This window comes from Amphibalanus amphitrite, unplaced genomic scaffold (assembly GCF_019059575.1).
Source record: "Amphibalanus amphitrite isolate SeventyFive unplaced genomic scaffold, NRLGWU_Aamphi_draft 000054F_arrow, whole genome shotgun sequence".
Classification (NCBI taxonomy): Eukaryota; Metazoa; Arthropoda; class Thecostraca; order Balanomorpha; family Balanidae; genus Amphibalanus; species Amphibalanus amphitrite.
The window spans coordinates 1346815-1370926 of NW_024881550.1; the positions used below are offsets into that span (position 1 = coordinate 1346815).

Here is a 24112-nt window from a genome sequence, read left to right on the forward strand (position 1 = left end):
TGGGGTCCGCACCACCTCACTGTACGTCCGTGTGGGGCCACTGTCACCGACAGCGGCACGGGCACCGGGCGACACGGGGCCGTGAAGGGGCACGTCACGGGCCGTGAACCCGGGTGGGGGCCGTCCTCCCCGGGACGGGAACCCGGGAGGGGTCCGTACACGACGGGTAGGGGTACAGAGCTGGGTGCGCGCGGCACAGTCACGACCACGGTCAGTGGGGGTCACAGGGGGGCCACCGAGGTCACTGACAGGCAGGCCACGGCGGGGGTCACCGTCCACCGGGTCCTGTGGGACGGGAGCACGGGACTGGTGGAACACCAGTGTCCGGCGGGGCCAGCCACAGCCGTCACCACTGGTGTCCCTCGGGGGTGAGCTGCCGTGGGAGGGCGGGTCACGGCCGGGGTGGGACGGGCGGGCCGGGTCACCGGGGCCGGGCACGTCACGGGCCGGGCCACCAGGGACGGCCCGCCGGTCACGGCGGCGCCGGCGTCGCTTCCTTCTCCTCCGCTCATCACCCCCACCGCTACCCGAGTCAGTCGGCGGGGAGGGGGCGGGGGGAGGCCGGCCGGCGGCGGACGGCGGCGAGCCGTCAGCTGACGAGGCAGAGGCCGGAGCAGGGACAGAGCGCGGAGCAGCGTCCGGCGGCGGCGTCTCGGCTCTGTCGGGCGGCGGGCAGTCAGCTGGGGAGAGTGGGGAGGACGGAGCCGGGTCCAGCGGCGGCGTCGGGGCTCTGTCGGGGGACGGAGCGTCAGCGGCCACCGGGAGGGGAGGGGAGTCGGTGCCGGCCAGCCGCAGCGACAGCGGCAGGCTGTCCTCCGTCACCGCCGCCTCGGAGTCAGAGGAGACGGCCAGGTCCTCCAGCAGCGTCCAGTCAGAGGGGGAGGGGGCCCGCGGAGGGGTCTCAAGGGTGATGTCCAGCTCACTCCCACTCTCCGACCGCCGACAAGCCTCCAGGGAGGGCGGGAACGGGGGCAGGAGGGGTGAGTCTGGACGGGGCGGGGAGGGGTCCCGCCGGGCCGGGGCCACCGGCCGCCGGCCGCCACGGCCGATCGCCGCCATGAATCGCCGGGCGAGTCGCTGGAGGGGGCTGGGACGGTCCCGGTCAGCAGTGGGTGACACGGGGTCACCGGGAGGGTCGGGCCGGGCCGGGCTGGTCCGCAGGGACGCCAGGGACCAGCGGGCGCGGGGCGTCGGGGCACACGGGGTGCCGAGCGGGGTGGACGCCTCAGAAGAGTCAGAGGACGGGGTCGACGTCACCCCAGACGATGACACATATGACGTCATATCCGACATCACGCCAGGGGACGGCACGGGCGACCAGTCCACCGAGGACACACCGGGCGACACAGTCACAGTGACAGCAGGGACGGGGGTGTCACACCGGTCACTAGGGCTGGCCGGCAGCACAGAGGGGCCGGGCCGGGGCGTCACACGGCCAGGGATGACGTCATCAGGCGTGAGGGTGACGTCACCAGAGCCGGGCCGGTCGGCCAGCGGGCTCGACATGTCCGAGCGGGGCGAGCCGGGGCCGGGGTCAGAGGCCGTGGCACGGAGGGGAGCGTCGGGAGGGGTGAGCGGGGGCAGGGAGAGCGCGTCGTCATCATCTGCCATCGGGCGGTCAGCATTGGCGGTCACACGTGACAGTGAGAGGGACGGGGTGTCCACTTGGACCGGTGAGCGGCGGCACTTCCGGGCGTGGTTCGTTAGGCCACGGCGAGTCGTAAAACTCCGGCCACACCAGCAGCGGTGGGGCATGGCCACCGGGCCCGCGGCGGCCGGCTGGGCGAAACAGCCGTGCCGGGAAAAGTGGTACGGCAGCCGGCACCTGCACCCACCACACACCCACTGGGCGTCGGTCAGAGCCACGTGGCAGCGTTTGATGTGGCGCCTCAGACTCTGGCGCATAGTCGAGGCATCACAGTTGGCATAGCGCCCCCCACATCCCTCCACGGGGCACAGGAGCAGCCCGGGGAGGGGAAAGGGGAGCACCAGCCGGCCATCAACAATTCGGGGCTGGGTGTCCGCCGCCCGGGGAAGGGACACGGTGGGGTCATGGTGCGGTGACACAGCCATGGTATGAAACACAATAGCACAGCGAGGCAATACAATACACTAGACCAACTCACACCACAACACAGCACAACACAAGCCAGCGAGTCGGGGGCGCCGGCTCGGGCACCGGGAAACCACGCGGCGAGGCCGGAGCGGAGAAACGGTATGGGTACGGTGCACGGAATACGGGTTATTTAGACGTTAAACAGGCCGAAAAGGGGTAGAATTGAAGCGAATGAGATCAAAAGAGATTTAGCAAAAACAAGAAACGTTCATCAACAGGCCGGCGTTAGGTGGGAAAAGGGGGGGAGGGGAGTTCAAATTCAAAGGTTTGGCGCCAAATCCCAACGGTTTGGGTTTTGGCGCGAAACCTTTGAAAACGGGTCAACGGCTGAAGGCCGTTGCCCGGAAGCTAGGGGGGGCGGGAAGGGGGGGAGGCAGTCGCCGCGCGGTCTCACCTGGTGTAGAGCAGCAGCGGCGCCCCCTCCTCGGCAGGCGGCGACAGTGGCGACACCATGCGGACTGGCACAGAAACACGACACTGCTTCAAGGTCACAGGGAATATAATTCCCGACCTTTTGGCCAAGATCAAAGTCAAAAAGCGCCTCGCGCGACTTCAAAATAGGTTAACAAACCCACAGATACTACACTTTGATCTTAGCCAAAAGGCCGAGAAGCGATACTTAAGCACAACACTTTAAGATACTTATGCAGTTAAGGGATAACTATTAGTACTAGTAACGATGCAGAGCTATAACGTGAGCGCTAGTGGCCACGGCGAGTGATAAGAGTGGTCCATTATGTTACATTCAAAGTATACGCAGTTTCAGTTTATCCTCACCATGGTAAGTATCTGTAAGCACAAAAGATCGCCAAACTCGAAATAATTTCGAATTAGTGGCTCTCGACCGTGCGTTTGTACACACGCAAATGGAGACGGCGGCGCCGCGCCGACAGTTATCAGTCGTGCGACATCAGATGGCAGCACAGTCGAACACCACGACGTATGGCAGCGCTCTACCCCCCCCCCCCCCCCAGCTCTACCCCCCCCCCCTAGCTGCATGCAGACAAAAGCATGCATCGCAAAAGTACGTATTGCACATGTACGTCAGCAAAAGTACTGATTAATCATGTACGTAACGAATAAGGCACGTATCGACAAAAATGTATCTTAATAGTAGTTAATGGCCATTTTCACGACGGTCTATCCGGCGAATGCACCTGATGTGATCAAATCTGCACGTACTTTCGTTTACAGCAAATAGCTTCATTTTATGAATTTATTAGTGTTTTAATCGATGATGCTCTCTGAAAATATGACAAAGCAGGCATATAAGAAATTAGTGCATATAAGCTAGTAGTGCTAGCTGATAGCTGCAAAGAGGACACACTGAACCTGAATTGACTAATTCTGCACTTTATCTGTACCACCTGTGCATCAAATGTGTACCAGATGGCCGTCGTGAAAACGGCTAACATGAATAAATAAAGCATTTGTCAGGACCTTACCAAAGCACAGATGTAAGGAATGTCGATAGATACTGCTATTTTTCCAGTTACTTTTTTCATTTCGATATACGATTGCACGCCTCACGCTATAGCAAAACTAATACAAAGAGAAAAGTTTTAAAAACATATGATGCTTTACGTAAGGCAAAGCTGTCGTCACCCACAACTTCCCACACGCTTCCCCACTGTCCATCTTAGATACCGAATGAATAGTGATAAAGATGTCAGCTTTACAGGTACCTCAGTTAGATGATGATGCACCGTCTTTACTGAGTTTCACCAGATAGAGCGGCCTTGCCAGTCACATTTTAGGACGCCGATGCACCGTGTACTTGAAAGATGTCGATTGTCTGGGAACAAAATAAATGCGTGAATTAATTCGCCTATTGTAGCGGTTATCGTGGCTCGGGTCGGGGGCGGCACGTAGTAGCGGAATTCGAGAAAAAAAAAACGTCTATAATCATAATGATATTGATTGGGTCATTTTTCTTCATGACCTGAGATGACCTCAGGGACATTGAGGGGTCACAGGTACAATTTGCCGATACCCGTATTTTTCTTCCATTTAGTATGAGCGTTTGTCTATGATCGTGATCAAAAAGAGGTGTATTTTCATGTTTTGTCAATTTTTATTGTCAGATATCTTAAAAGTATCTTTATCCTTTTATTCCACTACATATCACAACGCATGATAACAAAAGTGGGCCGATCCTGGCTGTAGTGCAATGCCAGGCCAACCCGCGGCAGGGCTGGAGCAAGCTCCAAAAACCCCGCCAAAGTCCAAAAATCAGTTTAATATTCTGGTCCCCATGTAGGGGACGTATCAGATATTAAGCTGATAAGAACAGAGGTGTGTATATAAGTGCATGTTGGTGGCATGGGTTTGAGAAAGGTAAGCCAACCAAGAGCAAATATATCCCGACCTAGTGGTTTCAGACCGGTGTGCAAATATCCGGGGCCAAGACCCGCCCCCCGCCCCCAAAGGGCGGCGGCCCTGGAGGTGACCAGGCTCCGTACAGATTTTTTTTATTTACTACACTTTGATCTTAGCCAAAAGGCCGAGAAGCGATACTTAAGCACAACACTTTAAGATACTTATGCAGTTAAGGGATAACTATTAGTACTAGTAACGATGCAGAGCTATAACGTGAGCGCTAGTGGCCACGGCGAGTGATAAGAGTGGTCCATTATGTTACATTCAAAGTATACGCAGTTTCAGTTTATCCTCACCATGGTAAGTATCTGTAAGCACAAAAGATCGCCAAACTCGAAATAATTTCGAATTAGTGGCTCTCGACCGTGCGTTTGTACACACGCAAATGGAGACGGCGGCGCCGCGCCGACAGTTATCAGTCGTGCGACATCAGATGGCAGCACAGTCGAACACCACGACGTATGGCAGCGCTCTACCCCCCCCCCCCCCCCCAGCTCTACCCCCCCCCTAGCTGCATGCAGACAAAAGCATGCATCGCAAAAGTACGTATTGCACATGTACGTCAGCAAAAGTACTGATTAATCATGTACGTAACGAATAAGGCACGTATCGACAAAAATGTATCTTAATAGTAGTTAATGGCCATTTTCACGACGGTCTATCCGGCGAATGCACCTGATGTGATCAAATCTGCACGTACTTTCGTTTACAGCAAATAGCTTCATTTTATGAATTTATTAGTGTTTTAATCGATGATGCTCTCTGAAAATATGACAAAGCAGGCATATAAGAAATTAGTGCATATAAGCTAGTAGTGCTAGCTGATAGCTGCAAAGAGGACACACTGAACCTGAATTGACTAATTCTGCACTTTATCTGTACCACCTGTGCATCAAATGTGTACCAGATGGCCGTCGTGAAAACGGCTAACATGAATAAATAAAGCATTTGTCAGGACCTTACCAAAGCACAGATGTAAGGAATGTCGATAGATACTGCTATTTTTCCAGTTACTTTTTTCATTTCGATATACGATTGCACGCCTCACGCTATAGCAAAACTAATACAAAGAGAAAAGTTTTAAAAACATATGATGCTTTACGTAAGGCAAAGCTGTCGTCACCCACAACTTCCCACACGCTTCCCCACTGTCCATCTTAGATACCGAATGAATAGTGATAAAGATGTCAGCTTTACAGGTACCTCAGTTAGATGATGATGCACCGTCTTTACTGAGTTTCACCAGATAGAGCGGCCTTGCCAGTCACATTTTAGGACGCCGATGCACCGTGTACTTGAAAGATGTCGATTGTCTGGGAACAAAATAAATGCGTGAATTAATTCGCCTATTGTAGCGGTTATCGTGGCTCGGGTCGGGGGCGGCACGTAGTAGCGGAATTCGAGAAAAAAAAACGTCTATAATCATAATGATATTGATTGGGTCATTTTTCTTCATGACCTGAGATGACCTCAGGGACATTGAGGGGTCACAGGTACAATTTGCCGATACCCGTATTTTTCTTCCATTTAGTATGAGCGTTTGTCTATGATCGTGATCAAAAAGAGGTGTATTTTCATGTTTTGTCAATTTTTATTGTCAGATATCTTAAAAGTATCTTTATCCTTTTATTCCACTACATATCACAACGCATGATAACAAAAGTGGGCCGATCCTGGCTGTAGTGCAATGCCAGGCCAACCCGCGGCAGGGCTGGAGCAAGCTCCAAAAACCCCGCCAAAGTCCAAAAATCAGTTTAATATTCTGGTCCCCATGTAGGGGACGTATCAGATATTAAGCTGATAAGAACAGATTTTTTAGCGTATAGAGCATGTTTTAGCGGCGTGCTTTGTAAAAGAAAGGTAGCCAACCAAAAGCATGTCTATCCCGACCAATGAGCCGCGATCATGTGCAAATACCGGGGGAATGCCCCACAGATACTACACTTTGATCTTAGCCAAAAGGCCGAGAAGCGATACTTAAGCACAACACTTTAAGATACTTATGCAGTTAAGGGATAACTATTAGTACTAGTAACGATGCAGAGCTATAACGTGAGCGCTAGTGGCCACGGCGAGTGATAAGAGTGGTCCATTATGTTACATTCAAAGTATACGCAGTTTCAGTTTATCCTCACCATGGTAAGTATCTGTAAGCACAAAAGATCGCTGTAGTATATTAACGTAAAGCAAGAATGAAATACGTAACGAAAGAGTTCAAATAAGCGCCAAAAGAACACATCAGCCTCGACCGGCCGCACCGCGCGCACACAGGCACGGCATGATGGAAAGTTCCCAACACAGGATCACGATACCACACTTTTCTCCCCCCTTAAACAAAGCGATCCGGCGCACGTACGACACGTCCACTACGCGTTCGATACGGCGAAGCCGGCTCCGAAGATGACGCCGACTCGTCACCCGCACGCTCGGTCGTCGTCGTCCCGGTTTCCGCCTGGTGATCTCCTCCAGCACGATGAACAGCACCATCGCCAGCGTCGCGAGGTAGGCTAGGCGCTGCGGCTGCTCCGGCGACGGACGACTGCTCCGACGTCACGTCACCAGTGGCAGCGCTGGCAGCGGCGTCGACTGCGATTGGCGCTCGCCGTCGCAGCCCGACGGTCGACGACGCAGCAGAGTCTGTGACTGGCTGACAGGGCAGGTCCACCTCGGCCTCCGGTACTCCAGTGCACTCAGGAGACGGTGCAGACCTGGGAAGATCGGGTGGTGAGCAGCGAGACAGGCGCTCCGCGTGGACACGCACTCCACCCTCCAGCTCATACGAAGCAGGTCCACGACGAGCAGTTACACGACACGGTGACGAGAAACGCGGGCGTCCTTTACGTGGCCGCGGCATCACCCGATACCGGACCCAGTCTCCCACCTGGATGGTCGGTGCACAGACCCGCTTCCTGTTGTCGAAGTGTCGCTTCATCTGGCGCTGCTTTCGGCTGACCCGTTGTCGCAAGGCGGCGTCTCCGGTGCTGCCACCTTCCGGTGCGACTGCGCTGTCCAGGTCCGTCCGCATCTGCCGGCCGTGGAGCAGCTCGGACGGGCTCCGGCCGGTCGTTCCGTGCGGCGTCGCTCGGTACGTGCGGAGGTAGGACTGCAGGTACTGTCGGCGGTCCACCGACTGCTGGTCCGCCATCTGGAGAGCAGATTTGATGTCACGATTCAAACGCTCTACAGCACCACTACCTGCAGGGTGATACGGTGACACTCTGACATGCTTGACACCATGCTTCTTCAGAAACTGTCCAAACTTCACAGATGTGAAGTGAGTACCGTTATCAGTGACAACCTCCCTTGGCCATCCCTCCCGTGACGTCACAGTCAGCAGAAAGTCAATGACAGCATCACTTGACGGTTCACGGACAAACGCCATCTCTGGCCATTTCGAGTAATAGTCTACGAGGACTATCGCATACCTTTGATTTGGTGGTCCTGTCATCGGGCCGATGAAGTCAAGTCCCACCTTATCCCAGGCTGCAGCTGGCAGGGGAACAGGACTGAGTGGTGCGAACCTCGTCTTCGCCGTCTTGTCGGCCACGATGCAGGCTGGGCACTCCTTGATGGTCGTCTCCACCGCTGCGTCCATTCCGGGCCACCAGAACAGCGCTCGAAGCCGCTGTTTGGTCCGGACGATACCCTGGTGGGATTCATGTGCCAGCGTCAGCAACCGAGGTCTGAGCACAGTGGGAACCACGATCCGTTCACCACGCAAAATCAGCTCACCGTCGATAGCTAGCTCCTGCTTACAGCGGAAATACGGCCTGAGGACGTCATCAACATCACTGAAGCGACGGGGCCACTCCCGAGGGATCTGGTCCATCAGGGCCCTTACCTCAGCGTCTTCCCGTCCCGCTACCGCTAGCTCCTCACGGCTGACGGCTGACGTCTCGTCGGCGAGGCAGGCCACCAGCTCGGACTCGTCATCCTCGACCTCTTGCTCCGGTCCCGGCAGTCTGGAGAGGCCGTCAGACGGGTTCAGCTGGCCCTTGACGTGTTCCACTGCAAACGAGTAGTTCATCAGGCGCACCGCCCAGCGAGACATCCTCATGCCGGCACGACCAACACCCCTGACAGTCAACAGCGATTTCAAGGCAGCATGATCGGTACGTAGCACAAACTCTTGACCCCACAGATATTTGTGCCATTTTTCACAGGCCCAGACGCACGCTAACCCCTCACGCTCTGTGACACTGTACCTCCGTTGTGCAGCGTTGAGCGTGGACGAAGCGAAGGCGACGACTCTCTCGCCCTCAGGATGTACCTGGCTCAAGACGGCTCCCAAGCCGACATCACTGGCGTCCGTCGTGACAACGGTCGGCAGGCTGGGGTCGAACATCGACAGGGCGTCAGAGTCGAGGATCGCCTGCCGGACGTCGTTGAACGCCGCATCCATCTCTGGAGTCCAGGCGAACTCTGGAGCATCCTTCCTCAGCTGGCGTCTGAGAGACTCGACGCGGGTACTGTAACCTGGAACAAACTTACAGTAGAAGCCCAGGGAACCCAGCACAGCCTGCAGCTCCTTCTTCGACTTCGGCACCGCCAGGCTACGCAAGCCCTGGACGCGCTCAGACGACACGGAGATCCTGCCGTCAGTCACGGTGAAACCCAGGAAGTCCACCGACGTCACTCCGATCTTGCACTTCTGACGGTTCAGCGTGATGTTGTGGTCCTCCAGTCGCCGAAGAACCTGTTGGAGGTGGTCATCGTGCTCTTGCCGGCTGCACCCAGTGACGATCACATCGTCGAGGTACACATGCACCCCTGGCACACCGGTCAGCACACACTCCATCAGCTTCTGGAAGCATTGCGGCATGCTCTTCAACCCAAAGCAGCATCTTCGATACCTCCAGGTCTGGCCGTCGTGGATGAACGCCGTCAGGTCCCTGGACGACTCGTGGAGCTCCAACTGGTGGTACGCCGACTTCATGTCTAGAGTCGACATGCACTTCGCACCACGCAGCTTCTCCAGCATCTCCTGCATGTCAGGAATTGGATGACCATTTGAGATGACAGCTCTGTTCACCTCAGACAAGTCGAGGCAAATCCGTAGACCTTTACCTCCCCTTTTACGGATGGCTACGATCGGTGAGAGCCATGGAGATGCAGCACGATCCACTCGCTCAATGATACCCTGCCGCTCCAAGTCCTCCAGATGGGCACCTACCTCATCTCTCAGAGCGTACGGCATTGTCCTCAGCGGCAGCTGCACGGGGACGGCGTCAGGTCGAAGACGTACCTTGTGCACGTACCCTCTGATCGCTGGCAGCACCTGACTGCTCACCTGACAGACCACGTTGCCGTGACGCACGGTCAGTGCCAGCTGCTGCTGCAGGTCCCTGCCCATGAGTGGCAGCTGTCCCACCGCGACGTAGATGTCTGCGAGCACCTCTCCAGAGTCAGGTCCACGGACGGTCACCGTCATCTTCCCCAGGACGTTGATGCCGCTGCCGTTCCACTGAGACAGCGGACCAGCTGGCCGCAGCTGAACGCTGCTGAAGTTCTGGTGGTAGAGCCTCGCTGGAATGATGCTTACCGCAGAACCGGTGTCGACTAGCATCCTCACTGGGTGTCTGTTGATGGTCACGGTGTAGTACGGACATGGCACCTCACGAACAGCATTGACATCTTGGGCAGACACTGACAGAATTTGCACAGCATCGACACTCTTACTCTGGTTGGGACAACAGTTGCTGAAGTGGCCCAGAGACCCACACTTCCAACACTTCTGAGACTTGGCTCGACAGACTTTATCCTTAGCCCAGTGGCCCTTCATACCACACGCCCGACATGTCCCAGACTTCCCACCTGCAAGCTGTTTCTGTGGTGTCCTCCGCGCTGAGGCGCTGTTCCGGCGTCCGGCGAACGCGACCTCCACTGGTGCTGGTGACTGAGAGCTCACGGTGCCCTGCAGCAAGGCCTTCCGCTGCAGACCACGATCGTGCGCGGCGGCCAGTTCCTCCAGTTGGGAGAGGGTCAGTCGGTCAGTCATGATCAGTTTGTCACGTAACGGATCAGACATGCATCCTTCAATGAAAGCATCGCGCAGCATTTCATCAGTCAGTTCCCCAAAATTACATTTTGCGACTGCCTCCCTCAGGTTTGCCAGAAAGATGACATTGGACTCTCCATGACGCTGCTTAATCTGTCGAAACTGCAAACGTGCCGAACGAACATCAGCGTCACTGGCAAACAGTTTCTTGAGAACGCTTACGGCCTTATCAAAACGTAGGTGCGTTCCGGAATGATCATCAGACACGCTACCTTCGCTCTTAAGGTCAGCATCGTCAACTGAGACTGCAGCGCGGTACAGACGACGTGCCTCTGCACCGACAGATGTCAACACCTATCCGTGCTTCTATCCTCAGGATACTGAAATCCTTCTCCTCCACGCCGCAACCCCCCTCCGGGCTGGACAGGCAACTTTATCTCATGCGGGCTGCTCCCTTGGAGCGGCACCGCTGCTCCCGAGGGAGCGCACCCCGTAGCCGGGTGCAGTGAGTGCCTTGGGGCTGGGTGGCCTGTCCTCTGGACGGGCTCAGCCCCGGCGATTCACTAGGGTGCCTGCCCAGACCAATGTCTCCCCCTAATTCCTATCATCCTTCCGGCTCTGCAATGGTCTTGTCGACCGAAAGGGCCTAACCCAACAAAAAAAAAAAAAAAAAAAAAAAAACAGATGTCAACAGAAACGCCGTCCTGCGGAGGTCAGACCAATCAGACCACCCGCTGGCCTCACCGTACATGATGAAGTCCTCGAACCACGCCTGCCAGTTACCAGGACGCTGTCCCGGCTTGGAGAGGAACTCCGGCGGAGCTGGTGCCTGATACATCTTGATATCTTGAGCGCTATTAACTTAATTCTTGATCCTTGTCGCCAATGTAGTATATTAACGTAAAGCAAGAATGAAATACGTAACGAAAGAGTTCAAATAAGCGCCAAAAGAACACATCAGCCTCGACCGGCCGCACCGCGCGCACACAGGCACGGCATGATGGAAAGTTCCCAACACAGGATCACGATACCACAATCGCCAAACTCGAAATAATTTCGAATTAGTGGCTCTCGACCGTGCGTTTGTACACACGCAAATGGAGACGGCGGCGCCGCGCCGACAGTTATCAGTCGTGCGACATCAGATGGCAGCACAGTCGAACACCACGACGTATGGCAGCGCTCTACCCCCCCCCCCCCCCCAGCTCTACCCCCCCCCCCCTAGCTGCATGCAGACAAAAGCATGCATCGCAAAAGTACGTATTGCACATGTACGTCAGCAAAAGTACTGATTAATTATGTACGTAACGAATAAGGCACGTATCGACAAAAATGTATCTTAATAGTAGTTAATGGCCATTTTCACGACGGTCTATCCGGCGAATGCACCTGATGTGATCAAATCTGCACGTACTTTCGTTTACAGCAAATAGCTTCATTTTATGAATTTATTAGTGTTTTAATCGATGATGCTCTCTGAAAATATGACAAAGCAGGCATATAAGAAATTAGTGCATATAAGCTAGTAGTGCTAGCTGATAGCTGCAAAGAGGACACACTGAACCTGAATTGACTAATTCTGCACTTTATCTGTACCACCTGTGCATCAAATGTGTACCAGATGGCCGTCGTGAAAACGGCTAACATGAATAAATAAAGCATTTGTCAGGACCTTACCAAAGCACAGATGTAAGGAATGTCGATAGATACTGCTATTTTTCCAGTTACTTTTTTCATTTCGATATACGATTGCACGCCTCACGCTATAGCAAAACTAATACAAAGAGAAAAGTTTTAAAAACATATGATGCTTTACGTAAGGCAAAGCTGTCGTCACCCACAACTTCCCACACGCTTCCCCACTGTCCATCTTAGATACCGAATGAATAGTGATAAAGATGTCAGCTTTACAGGTACCTCAGTTAGATGATGATGCACCGTCTTTACTGAGTTTCACCAGATAGAGCGGCCTTGCCAGTCACATTTTAGGACGCCGATGCACCGTGTACTTGAAAGATGTCGATTGTCTGGGAACAAAATAAATGCGTGAATTAATTCGCCTATTGTAGCGGTTATCGTGGCTCGGGTCGGGGGCGGCACGTAGTAGCGGAATTCGAGAAAAAAAAAACGTCTATAATCATAATGATATTGATTGGGTCATTTTTCTTCATGACCTGAGATGACCTCAGGGACATTGAGGGGTCACAGGTACAATTTGCCGATACCCGTATTTTTCTTCCATTTAGTATGAGCGTTTGTCTATGATCGTGATCAAAAAGAGGTGTATTTTCATGTTTTGTCAATTTTTATTGTCAGATATCTTAAAAGTATCTTTATCCTTTTATTCCACTACATATCACAACGCATGATAACAAAAGTGGGCCGATCCTGGCTGTAGTGCAATGCCAGGCCAACCCGCGGCAGGGCTGGAGCAAGCTCCAAAAACCCCGCCAAAGTCCAAAAATCAGTTTAATATTCTGGTCCCCATGTAGGGGACGTATCAGATATTAAGCTGATAAGAACAGATTTTTTAGCGTATAGAGCATGTTTTAGCGGCGTGCTTTGTAAAAGAAAGGTAGCCAACCAAAAGCATGTCTATCCCGACCAATGAGCCGCGATCATGTGCAAATACCGGGGGAATGCCCCACAGATACTACACTTTGATCTTAGCCAAAAGGCCGAGAAGCGATACTTAAGCACAACACTTTAAGATACTTATGCAGTTAAGGGATAACTATTAGTACTAGTAACGATGCAGAGCTATAACGTGAGCGCTAGTGGCCACGGCGAGTGATAAGAGTGGTCCATTATGTTACATTCAAAGTATACGCAGTTTCAGTTTATCCTCACCATGGTAAGTATCTGTAAGCACAAAAGATCGCCAAACTCGAAATAATTTCGAATTAGTGGCTCTCGACCGTGCGTTTGTACACACGCAAATGGAGACGGCGGCGCCGCGCCGACAGTTATCAGTCGTGCGACATCAGATGGCAGCACAGTCGAACACCACGACGTATGGCAGCGCTCTACCCCCCCCCCCCCCAGCTCTACCCCCCCCCCCTAGCTGCATGCAGACAAAAGCATGCATCGCAAAAGTACGTATTGCACATGTACGTCAGCAAAAGTACTGATTAATCATGTACGTAACGAATAAGGCACGTATCGACAAAAATGTATCTTAATAGTAGTTAATGGCCATTTTCACGACGGTCTATCCGGCGAATGCACCTGATGTGATCAAATCTGCACGTACTTTCGTTTACAGCAAATAGCTTCATTTTATGAATTTATTAGTGTTTTAATCGATGATGCTCTCTGAAAATATGACAAAGCAGGCATATAAGAAATTAGTGCATATAAGCTAGTAGTGCTAGCTGATAGCTGCAAAGAGGACACACTGAACCTGAATTGACTAATTCTGCACTTTATCTGTACCACCTGTGCATCAAATGTGTACCAGATGGCCGTCGTGAAAACGGCTAACATGAATAAATAAAGCATTTGTCAGGACCTTACCAAAGCACAGATGTAAGGAATGTCGATAGATACTGCTATTTTTCCAGTTACTTTTTTCATTTCGATATACGATTGCACGCCTCACGCTATAGCAAAACTAATACAAAGAGAAAAGTTTTAAAAACATATGATGCTTTACGTAAGGCAAAGCTGTCGTCACCCACAACTTCCCACACGCTTCCCCACTGTCCATCTTAGATACCGAATGAATAGTGATAAAGATGTCAGCTTTACAGGTACCTCAGTTAGATGATGATGCACCGTCTTTACTGAGTTTCACCAGATAGAGCGGCCTTGCCAGTCACATTTTAGGACGCCGATGCACCGTGTACTTGAAAGATGTCGATTGTCTGGGAACAAAATAAATGCGTGAATTAATTCGCCTATTGTAGCGGTTATCGTGGCTCGGGTCGGGGGCGGCACGTAGTAGCGGAATTCGAGAAAAAAAAAAACGTCTATAATCATAATGATATTGATTGGGTCATTTTTCTTCATGACCTGAGATGACCTCAGGGACATTGAGGGGTCACAGGTACAATTTGCCGATACCCGTATTTTTCTTCCATTTAGTATGAGCGTTTGTCTATGATCGTGATCAAAAAGAGGTGTATTTTCATGTTTTGTCAATTTTTATTGTCAGATATCTTAAAAGTATCTTTATCCTTTTATTCCACTACATATCACAACGCATGATAACAAAAGTGGGCCGATCCTGGCTGTAGTGCAATGCCAGGCCAACCCGCGGCAGGGCTGGAGCAAGCTCCAAAAACCCCGCCAAAGTCCAAAAATCAGTTTAATATTCTGGTCCCCATGTAGGGGACGTATCAGATATTAAGCTGATAAGAACAGATTTTTTAGCGTATAGAGCATGTTTTAGCGGCGTGCTTTGTAAGAGAAAGGTAGCCAACCAAAAGCATGTCTATCCCGACCAATGAGCCGCGATCATGTGCAAATACCGGGGGAATGCCCCACAGATACTACACTTTGATCTTAGCCAAAAGGCCGAGAAGCGATACTTAAGCACAACACTTTAAGATACTTATGCAGTTAAGGGATAACTATTAGTACTAGTAACGATGCAGAGCTATAACGTGAGCGCTAGTGGCCACGGCGAGTGATAAGAGTGGTCCATTATGTTACATTCAAAGTATACGCAGTTTCAGTTTATCCTCACCATGGTAAGTATCTGTAAGCACAAAAGATCGCCAAACTCGAAATAATTTCGAATTAGTGGCTCTCGACCGTGCGTTTGTACACACGCAAATGGAGACGGCGGCGCCGCGCCGACAGTTATCAGTCGTGCGACATCAGATGGCAGCACAGTCGAACACCACGACGTATGGCAGCGCTCTACCCCCCCCCCCAGCTCTACCCCCCCCCTAGCTGCATGCAGACAAAAGCATGCATCGCAAAAGTACGTATTGCACATGTACGTCAGCAAAAGTACTGATTAATCATGTACGTAACGAATAAGGCACGTATCGACAAAAATGTATCTTAATAGTAGTTAATGGCCATTTTCACGACGGTCTATCCGGCGAATGCACCTGATGTGATCAAATCTGCACGTACTTTCGTTTACAGCAAATAGCTTCATTTTATGAATTTATTAGTGTTTTAATCGATGATGCTCTCTGAAAATATGACAAAGCAGGCATATAAGAAATTAGTGCATATAAGCTAGTAGTGCTAGCTGATAGCTGCAAAGAGGACACACTGAACCTGAATTGACTAATTCTGCACTTTATCTGTACCACCTGTGCATCAAATGTGTACCAGATGGCCGTCGTGAAAACGGCTAACATGAATAAATAAAGCATTTGTCAGGACCTTACCAAAGCACAGATGTAAGGAATGTCGATAGATACTGCTATTTTTCCAGTTACTTTTTTCATTTCGATATACGATTGCACGCCTCACGCTATAGCAAAACTAATACAAAGAGAAAAGTTTTAAAAACATATGATGCTTTACGTAAGGCAAAGCTGTCGTCACCCACAACTTCCCACACGCTTCCCCACTGTCCATCTTAGATACCGAATGAATAGTGATAAAGATGTCAGCTTTACAGGTACCTCAGTTAGATGATGATGCACCGTCTTTACTGAGTTTCACCAGATAGAGCGGCCTTGCCAGTCACATTTTAGGACGCCGATGCACCGTGTACTTGAAAGATGTCGATTGTCTGGGAACAAAATAAATGCGTGAATTAATTCGCCTATTGTAGCGGTTATCGTGGCTCGGGTCGGGGGCGGCACGTAGTAGCGGAATTCGAGAAAAAAAAAAACGTCTATAATCATAATGATATTGATTGGGTCATTTTTCTTCATGACCTGAGATGACCTCAGGGACATTGAGGGGTCACAGGTACAATTTGCCGATACCCGTATTTTTCTTCCATTTAGTATGAGCGTTTGTCTATGATCGTGATCAAAAAGAGGTGTATTTTCATGTTTTGTCAATTTTTATTGTCAGATATCTTAAAAGTATCTTTATCCTTTTATTCCACTACATATCACAACGCATGATAACAAAAGTGGGCCGATCCTGGCTGTAGTGCAATGCCAGGCCAACCCGCGGCAGGGCTGGAGCAAGCTCCAAAAACCCCGCCAAAGTCCAAAAATCAGTTTAATATTCTGGTCCCCATGTAGGGGACGTATCAGATATTAAGCTGATAAGAACAGATTTTATTCAAAAAAACACATGTTTCAAAACACTTCATCAGAAAGGAGATGATTACAGTGTTGCCCGTAGTGGGGCACGCTCAAGCACGACATAAGGCGAGTCTCCAGCTGTGATTGGAGACTCCAGCCTTCGGAACGTAACGAGATATGGCACATTGGGTATATACACACTAGAAAAAAAAATAAAGAGAACAAAACAAAACAAACTATAATACAAAACAAAATACCCATAGGCCGAAAGACATTGTTACACTTTGGCACTTGGAACATTTATATACAGGCGAAGGTACTTTAGAAAACACAGCACAGGTCTTGAATGGCGTCACATACACACATACACACATAAACACTAATGCGGGCCTCGCAGGGCCCAGCGACCCAACGGCCACGCAGGGCCGTGCCGCGCCCGCCCAGGTGACGGGGAGGGGAGGGGAGGGAGGGAGTCGGGGAGGGGGAGGGGCGGTGTCGGCTGCCCGGCCGGTCGGTGAGTAGGGGCGGGGCGCCGCCGGCCGCCAGAAGTGGGCGGCGCCTACTGATACTGGCGGTGGCCCGTGATATGCTCGATGTACACATCACGGGACCACCGCAGCGTGTCGGACACCATCAGGCGGCGCATGAGACGGGCGTAGGCACGGCTGACGCGGAGCCGGCGCAGCACCGCCTCGTTGCCCCGCCACCACGTGCCCAGCGGGCCAACCACTAGAGCAACGACGCTGGCCTCCTTACCCGCTGCTCGCAGCTCCGCGACAAGGGGCGCGTACTTGCGCACCTTGGCGTCGCTGGCGGCTTGCAGGGCCTCGGGGCCGTTCTCGAAGGCCACCGTGACGTCGGCGAGCACGACGGTGGCGCCGCCGTCACGAGTGACCACCAGGTCGGGGCGCAGCGTGGACTGCACGCCCGGCACCTGTCGGTTTACTCGGACGTCGACTCCGTCCCGCCGGACCGCGTTCGCCAGGCGAGCCAGGAGAGCGTCGTGGCGCCGCTGGTAGGCCACGCTGTGCCGCTGCATGCAGTGACACAGCACGTGGGGCAGGGTCTCGCTGGCGTGTCCACAGCGCCGGCAGCGCTGGTCCCCCGGCGCAGCGCCGTGGCGGGCCCCGTTCAGAGGCACCAGCCCCAGGCGCGCTCGGTGGACAAAGCGCCACTCGGCGAATCGGGTGTAGTCGCCACTGTACATATAGTGGCTGCTGATGCGCTGGTCGGCCACACAGCGCATCACCTTGCCCTGATGGGGCTTGGTGTGCAGGCGGGCCGCGGCGGCGCGGCGGACGGCGTCCCGGAGCAGCGCGGCCGCCTTGCCGCGCGGCAGCGGCTCGCCGTCCAGCGTCAGAGACAGCTGGCCGTCGGCCGCCTGCCAGCGTATCCCGACCAGCTTGGCCAGCGCTTTGGTGGCGACACGCGCCCGGCTGAACCGGGTCGCGACGTCACCGCCGTCGCGCATGGCCTCGCCGTTCAGGTAGCCGGCGACCTGCGCTGCCGTGGGAGGGGCGGAGAGGCGGCGGCGCACGCACTCTGTCAGCTGGTCCTCGGCAGTCGTCCTCACAGCCTCGTCCGGAGAGGTGAGCAGCTGCCAGGTGGAAGCCACCAGCAGCATGTCCGCCTCCACGGCCAGCTCCGTAAGGCCGACACAGCCCTGCGCCACGCCAGAGTACAAGTACTCGGCGCTGGCACGGGAGGGCAGGTTCAGGATGCCCTTCACCCGCCACCGAATTGCAGCGTCCAGACTGCGCAGCGCCGTCTTTGGAAGGAGGCCGAGCCGGAGGCAGTGCGTCAGCCGCGGCATGACGCAGGAGCGGAGGGCGTCCAGCTTCTGCCACGGGGCGAGAGCGCTGTCCGTCACCCGCTCAGCGGCACGCCGCGCGTCGTCCAGCACCTCGGTCGGCGGACAGGAGAGGCGGGAGTGGCCGACGGGACGGCCCAGGTACCGGTACGAGCCCCCCTCCCCCACCACTGGCAGCGGCTGGCCGCACAGCTGAGCGGGGGGCGGGGCCGGGCCGATCGACAGCAGGCCGGACTTGCGCGGGTTAGGATGGAGGCCGCACCAGGCGCACACATCCTCCAGCGCAGTCAGCGCGCTCTCCAGGGCCGGGTGGTCTCGGCAGAGCAGCGCCACGTCGTCGGCAAAGGCGAGCGCCTCGACGCCGTCAATCCCGTTCAGGGCGCGTACAAGCGGCTCCATGGCAAGGGCGAACAGGACGCCGCTCAGCGGACAGCCCTGACGCACGCCTCGCACGACTGGTGCCGGCTCGGACACGCCCTGTGCCGTGGCGTAGACGGTAGTGGTGCCGTCATAAATACTCTGCAGGGCGAGCAGCACCTCAGGCTCGAGGCCCAGGCGCGCCAGCACGTCCCACAGGTAACTATGCGACAGGCTGCCGAATGCGTTTGTCAGGTCGACAAAGCAAACGTGCAGCTCACCGCCGGCCGCTCGCCGAGAGGCAGTCAGTGCACTCTGGAGTATGAAGTTGTGCTCCAATACTCCGTCATAGTGCCGGAAGCCTTTCTGCCCTGGGGACAGGAGGTCTTCCCCTTCCGCCCAACGGGAGAGCCGGTCGGCCCACAGACCGGCGTACACTTTGGCGATCGTGCTGATCAGGGCGATGGGTCGCCAGCACGACGGGTCGTCGGCGTCGCCCCCCTTGTGGATGAGCACCGTGCTGCTCTTGCCCCACTCGCCCGGCAGCCGTCGGTGGCTCTTGCACACGTTGTATGCCAGAGTCAGCAGGCGGGCGCCGGGGTCGAGGGCACGCCACGCCACATAGCGCAGCCCGTCAGGGCCGGGCGCCGTGTTGGCGGCGGAGCGCAGGCGCTGCCACACCTCGTCCTCAGTGAAGGGCCGGGTCAGCCCGTCGCATTGACTGGCTTCCCCGAGCTCCGGTACACAGGGCGGGCGGGCGTCCCAGTCCACGGGAGGGTCGGCGGTGGGAGACGGAGAGAAATGAGAGCGAATAGCGGCGGGGTCCAGCGAGCACCGCGGGCCGTCCTCAGCCAGCACCTCCCTCATAGCACGGGCTCGGTTGGTGCGGTAGAGGCGCTGCAGCCGGCTTGCCTCGGCCGGGTCGTACTGCGGTGGGCGGTACTGGCGGCGTCGGTCAGCCGGCGGCGGCGGCGGCGGCGCGGCGCCCTCCGCCGGGGGAGCCGGGACGGGGTTGGGTCCGGGGGGTGGGGCCGGCGCAGCGGCCGGGCGGCCGGCCGGGTCGGGCCGTCGGGGCGGGTCGCGGCGGAGGCGCTGCCGGTCAGGCGGCGGCTGGCGGCGGCGGCGGTCCGTCTCCTCCGCGCGCTTAGCGTGGTAGGCTTCGTTCCGCCGGCTCGCCTCGGCCACCATCGCGGTCAGCACCTCCTCGCAAGCCGCCCACTCGGCGTCGGCAGCTAGTAGGTGCTCCAATCGAGGGAGGAAGAGCCTCTGGAGCTCGGTAAGCTCGGGCTCCTGGGCCTGGGGTTGGGCTCGGGCAGACGCGGCGCCTCCCCGGCCGCGACCACGGCCACGGCCAGCACGGGAGCGCGAGGCCGGGGCCGCCGCCTCGGCCGGGGGAGCGCCGGCCGGCGGGGTGGGCGGGGGAGCATCGGGTCGCGGTTTGGGCTGGGGCGGGGGCGTCACCTCTTGGGGCGGGTCGCGGCGGTCGCTTACCGTGGCACTCGCGTTGTTCCGCACTACGGCACATCGCTGGCCGCCACCTCGTCCTCCCCGCCCGCGCCGTCCGCCGCGCCGTCGCGAGGCGGGCGCGGCTTCAGTCTGTCCAGTTGATGGAGGCGGCGGGCGCCGCGCCGGCAGGTCCCGTTCCGGCGGCGACCGCCGCGCGTCTGGCGGCGCTCTCTCCGGCGGCCGGCGAGAGGGCGGCGAGTCCCGTTCCGGTGGCGGCGGCGGCGGCTGGCGCGTCACTGGCGGGCGCCGCGGCGGCGGCGCTGTCCCAGGGAGCAGCGCGGGCGGAGCCGCCCGCGCGGGGCCGGCGTCCGCGAGTGGCGGAGCGGCCTCAGGCACCACGTGGCCCGAGCGGCGGCGCTCCGCTCGGCGCCTGGCTCGGTACCGGCGGCGGCGCGCCGCCCGGCCCGGAGACGCGGCCGGCCCGCCGCCAACAGTTGATGTCGAGTCCGACGAGCTGGAGCTAGGCGGCAGGTACAGCGTGGGCGCTGGGGACGGCGAGTCGGGCGATGAGTCCGAGCTGTCGGCCGACGGCTCCCTCCTCGCGCCGACGCCGGGGCCCCGCAGCCAGAACCACGATGACGTCAGGTTGGGCGAGCGGCGGCCCCGGCGCGGTGTCGTAATCGACGCGCCGCCGACGGAGTTACCGCCGGGGCGATGGCGCGGGTCCGGAGAGGCGGACGATAGGGGCCGCAGCCGCGAGGGCCAGGCCGGAGTCGTCGACTCAGCCGAGGGCGGCATCACTGGCGGCACGGGCGCGGCCGGACTCGGTTCCGGCGCGGGCGGCACCGACGCGGGCGACACTGTCACGGGCGGCACTGACGCGGGCGGCACTAACGCGGGCGGCACTGTCACGGGCGGTACTGGCACAGACGAGTCACTCGCGTTCAACACTGTCACTTTTTCGCAGCACTGTCCAGCGCGCTCGGCACTACGCTGCAGAGTCCCAGTCGGCGGCGGCTCACCACCGTCGGCGGCGGGCCGTCGCTCGGAGGCAAGCCTCACCAGTAGCGACGGCGGCGATGAAGTGTCCGACGAGCCTGATGAGGGCGCCGGGAACACCAGCGGCGGCGACGTCGGCTCTTCCGGTGACGGCTGGGTCGGCGACCACCACCGCTCGGGCAGCGGCCCAGGCGACGGCGGCGGCGAGAGCCGATCCTCCTCGGGCGCCGGCGTCGGTGTCGGCCCCGGTGATGGCGTCGGTGTCGGCTCCGGCGGCGGCGGCGGCGTCGGCTCCGGCGGCGGCGATGGACGGCCCTGGCCAGGTGGCGGCGGCGGAGGGCTCAGAGACAGGTCCAGCTCCGGGCTTGTCGGTGTCGCCGGTCTTGCAGGGGCGCCGGCGGCGGGGGCCGTCTCGGCACGGAGCCGCGCCAGCGCAGCGGCCCAGTCGGTGGGCTGCGGCGGGGCGGGCGGCGGCCGGCGCGGGCAGCGGGCGCGGTGGTTGAGGAGGCCTCGGCGGGTCGTGTACCACTTCCGGCACCAGAGGCACTCCTGGCGAAACGCTGTCGCCGCGTCCGGGACCGGGCGGTTCAGAGGGCCGAGGGGGCATCTGTGGGCCGAGACCTTACGGGCAAGTCTGGCTCCACAGGCCGCACAACGCCACTCCGACCCGGTCACCGACGTTCCAGGGTGGAAGTCGGTCCGCAGGTGCCGTAGGAGGCTGTGCCGGACGGCGGTCTGCACCTGGTTGGCGTATGACCGAGGGCACCCCGCCACCGGGCAGTGCACGTGCAGCGGCAGCGGGCTGGGCAGCACGAGCAGCTGGCCCTCGAGCCACGGCTGCTGCAGAGCTGCCGGGCCCGGCGAGGGAGAAGAGGCGCCTGCTGCGGGCACCCGGCCAGACGAGGCCGGAGGTGACACCATCTCCGAGCAGGAGAGGTGGCGCCCAGCAGGGCAAGGAGAGGATTTGGCAAAGAAGGAATAAGCGAGACCTAGCCCTTACCCCGACATCCGCCTCTTCTGTCGCCGCACAATGTGGAGGGGAAGTTCCGTGAGCGGGCCAGAGTCGCCGGGGCAGGTACTAGGTCAAGGATGGGGCACGCTCTCGCCAATTAAGCTGATAAGAACAGATTTTTAGCGTAATAGATCATGTTTTAGCGGCGTGCTTTGTAAAAGAAAGGTAGCCAACCAAAAGCATGTCTATCCCGACCAGTGAGCCGCGATCATGTGCAAATACCGGGGGAATGCCCCACAGATACTACACTTTGATCTTAGCCAAAAGGCCGAGAAGCGATCAGATACTACACTTTGATCTTAGCCAAAAGGCCGAGAAGCGATACTTAAGCACAACACTTTAAGATACTTATGCAGTTAAGGGATAACTATTAGTACTAGTAACGATGCAGAGCTATAACGTGAGCGCTAGTGGCCACGGCGAGTGATAAGAGTGGTCCATTATGTTACATTCAAAGTATACGCAGTTTCAGTTTATCCTCACCATGGTAAGTATCTGTAAGCACAAAAGATCGCCAAACTCGAAATAATTTCGAATTAGTGGCTCTCGACCGTGCGTTTGTACACACGCAAATGGAGACGGCGGCGCCGCGCCGACAGTTATCAGTCGTGCGACATCAGATGGCAGCACAGTCGAACACCACGACGTATGGCAGCGCTCTACCCCCCCCCCCCCCCAGCTCTACCCCCCCCCCCCCCCTAGCTGCATGCAGACAAAAGCATGCATCGCAAAAGTACGTATTGCACATGTACGTCAGCAAAAGTACTGATTAATCATGTACGTAACGAATAAGGCACGTATCGACAAAAATGTATCTTAATAGTAGTTAATGGCCATTTTCACGACGGTCTATCCGGCGAATGCACCTGATGTGATCAAATCTGCACGTACTTTCGTTTACAGCAAATAGCTTCATTTTATGAATTTATTAGTGTTTTAATCGATGATGCTCTCTGAAAATATGACAAAGCAGGCATATAAGAAATTAGTGCATATAAGCTAGTAGTGCTAGCTGATAGCTGCAAAGAGGACACACTGAACCTGAATTGACTAATTCTGCACTTTATCTGTACCACCTGTGCATCAAATGTGTACCAGATGGCCGTCGTGAAAACGGCTAACATGAATAAATAAAGCATTTGTCAGGACCTTACCAAAGCACAGATGTAAGGAATGTCGATAGATACTGCTATTTTTCCAGTTACTTTTTTCATTTCGATATACGATTGCACGCCTCACGCTATAGCAAAACTAATACAAAGAGAAAAGTTTTAAAAACATATGATGCTTTACGTAAGGCAAAGCTGTCGTCACCCACAACTTCCCACACGCTTCCCCACTGTCCATCTTAGATACCGAATGAATAGTGATAAAGATGTCAGCTTTACAGGTACCTCAGTTAGATGATGATGCACCGTCTTTACTGAGTTTCACCAGATAGAGCGGCCTTGCCAGTCACATTTTAGGACGCCGATGCACCGTGTACTTGAAAGATGTCGATTGTCTGGGAACAAAATAAATGCGTGAATTAATTCGCCTATTGTAGCGGTTATCGTGGCTCGGGTCGGGGGCGGCACGTAGTAGCGGAATTCGAGAAAAAAAAAACGTCTATAATCATAATGATATTGATTGGGTCATTTTTCTTCATGACCTGAGATGACCTCAGGGACATTGAGGGGTCACAGGTACAATTTGCCGATACCCGTATTTTTCTTCCATTTAGTATGAGCGTTTGTCTATGATCGTGATCAAAAAGAGGTGTATTTTCATGTTTTGTCAATTTTTATTGTCAGATATCTTAAAAGTATCTTTATCCTTTTATTCC

General features: G+C 55.7%; 1 protein-coding gene, 1 non-coding gene and 9 pseudogenes across 2 annotated transcripts; all 11 read right to left on the reverse strand.

Moving 5' to 3' along the window:
- Positions 1-2614: 2614 nt before the first annotated feature.
- On the reverse strand, positions 2615-2733 carry LOC122378086 (annotated as a pseudogene).
- A 1523-nt stretch (positions 2734-4256) lies between these two features.
- LOC122378076 lies at positions 4257-4457 on the reverse strand. The gene has a single exon (XR_006255977.1). It is a non-coding gene; the product is annotated as a U2 spliceosomal RNA (small nuclear RNA).
- Positions 4458-6152: 1695 nt separating this feature from the next.
- On the reverse strand, positions 6153-6330 carry LOC122378069 (annotated as a pseudogene).
- A 20-nt stretch (positions 6331-6350) lies between these two features.
- Positions 6351-6470, reverse strand: LOC122378091 (annotated as a pseudogene).
- A 6395-nt stretch (positions 6471-12865) lies between these two features.
- LOC122378070 lies at positions 12866-13043 on the reverse strand (annotated as a pseudogene).
- A 20-nt stretch (positions 13044-13063) lies between these two features.
- LOC122378092 lies at positions 13064-13183 on the reverse strand (annotated as a pseudogene).
- Positions 13184-14705: 1522 nt separating this feature from the next.
- LOC122378071 lies at positions 14706-14883 on the reverse strand (annotated as a pseudogene).
- A 20-nt stretch (positions 14884-14903) lies between these two features.
- Positions 14904-15023, reverse strand: LOC122378089 (annotated as a pseudogene).
- Positions 15024-16540: 1517 nt separating this feature from the next.
- LOC122378059 lies at positions 16541-16743 on the reverse strand (annotated as a pseudogene).
- A 479-nt stretch (positions 16744-17222) lies between these two features.
- On the reverse strand, positions 17223-22196 carry LOC122378028. Its single transcript, XM_043358736.1, has 4 exons — positions 21951-22196; positions 20769-21824; positions 18689-20273; positions 17223-18643 (listed from the first exon to the last, which is right to left on the reverse strand). Exons 1-4 carry the CDS (start codon positions 22194-22196, stop codon positions 17223-17225), a joined length of 4308 nt encoding a protein of 1435 aa, XP_043214671.1.
- A 270-nt stretch (positions 22197-22466) lies between these two features.
- Positions 22467-22610, reverse strand: LOC122378088 (annotated as a pseudogene).
- Positions 22611-24112: the final 1502 nt, after the last annotated feature.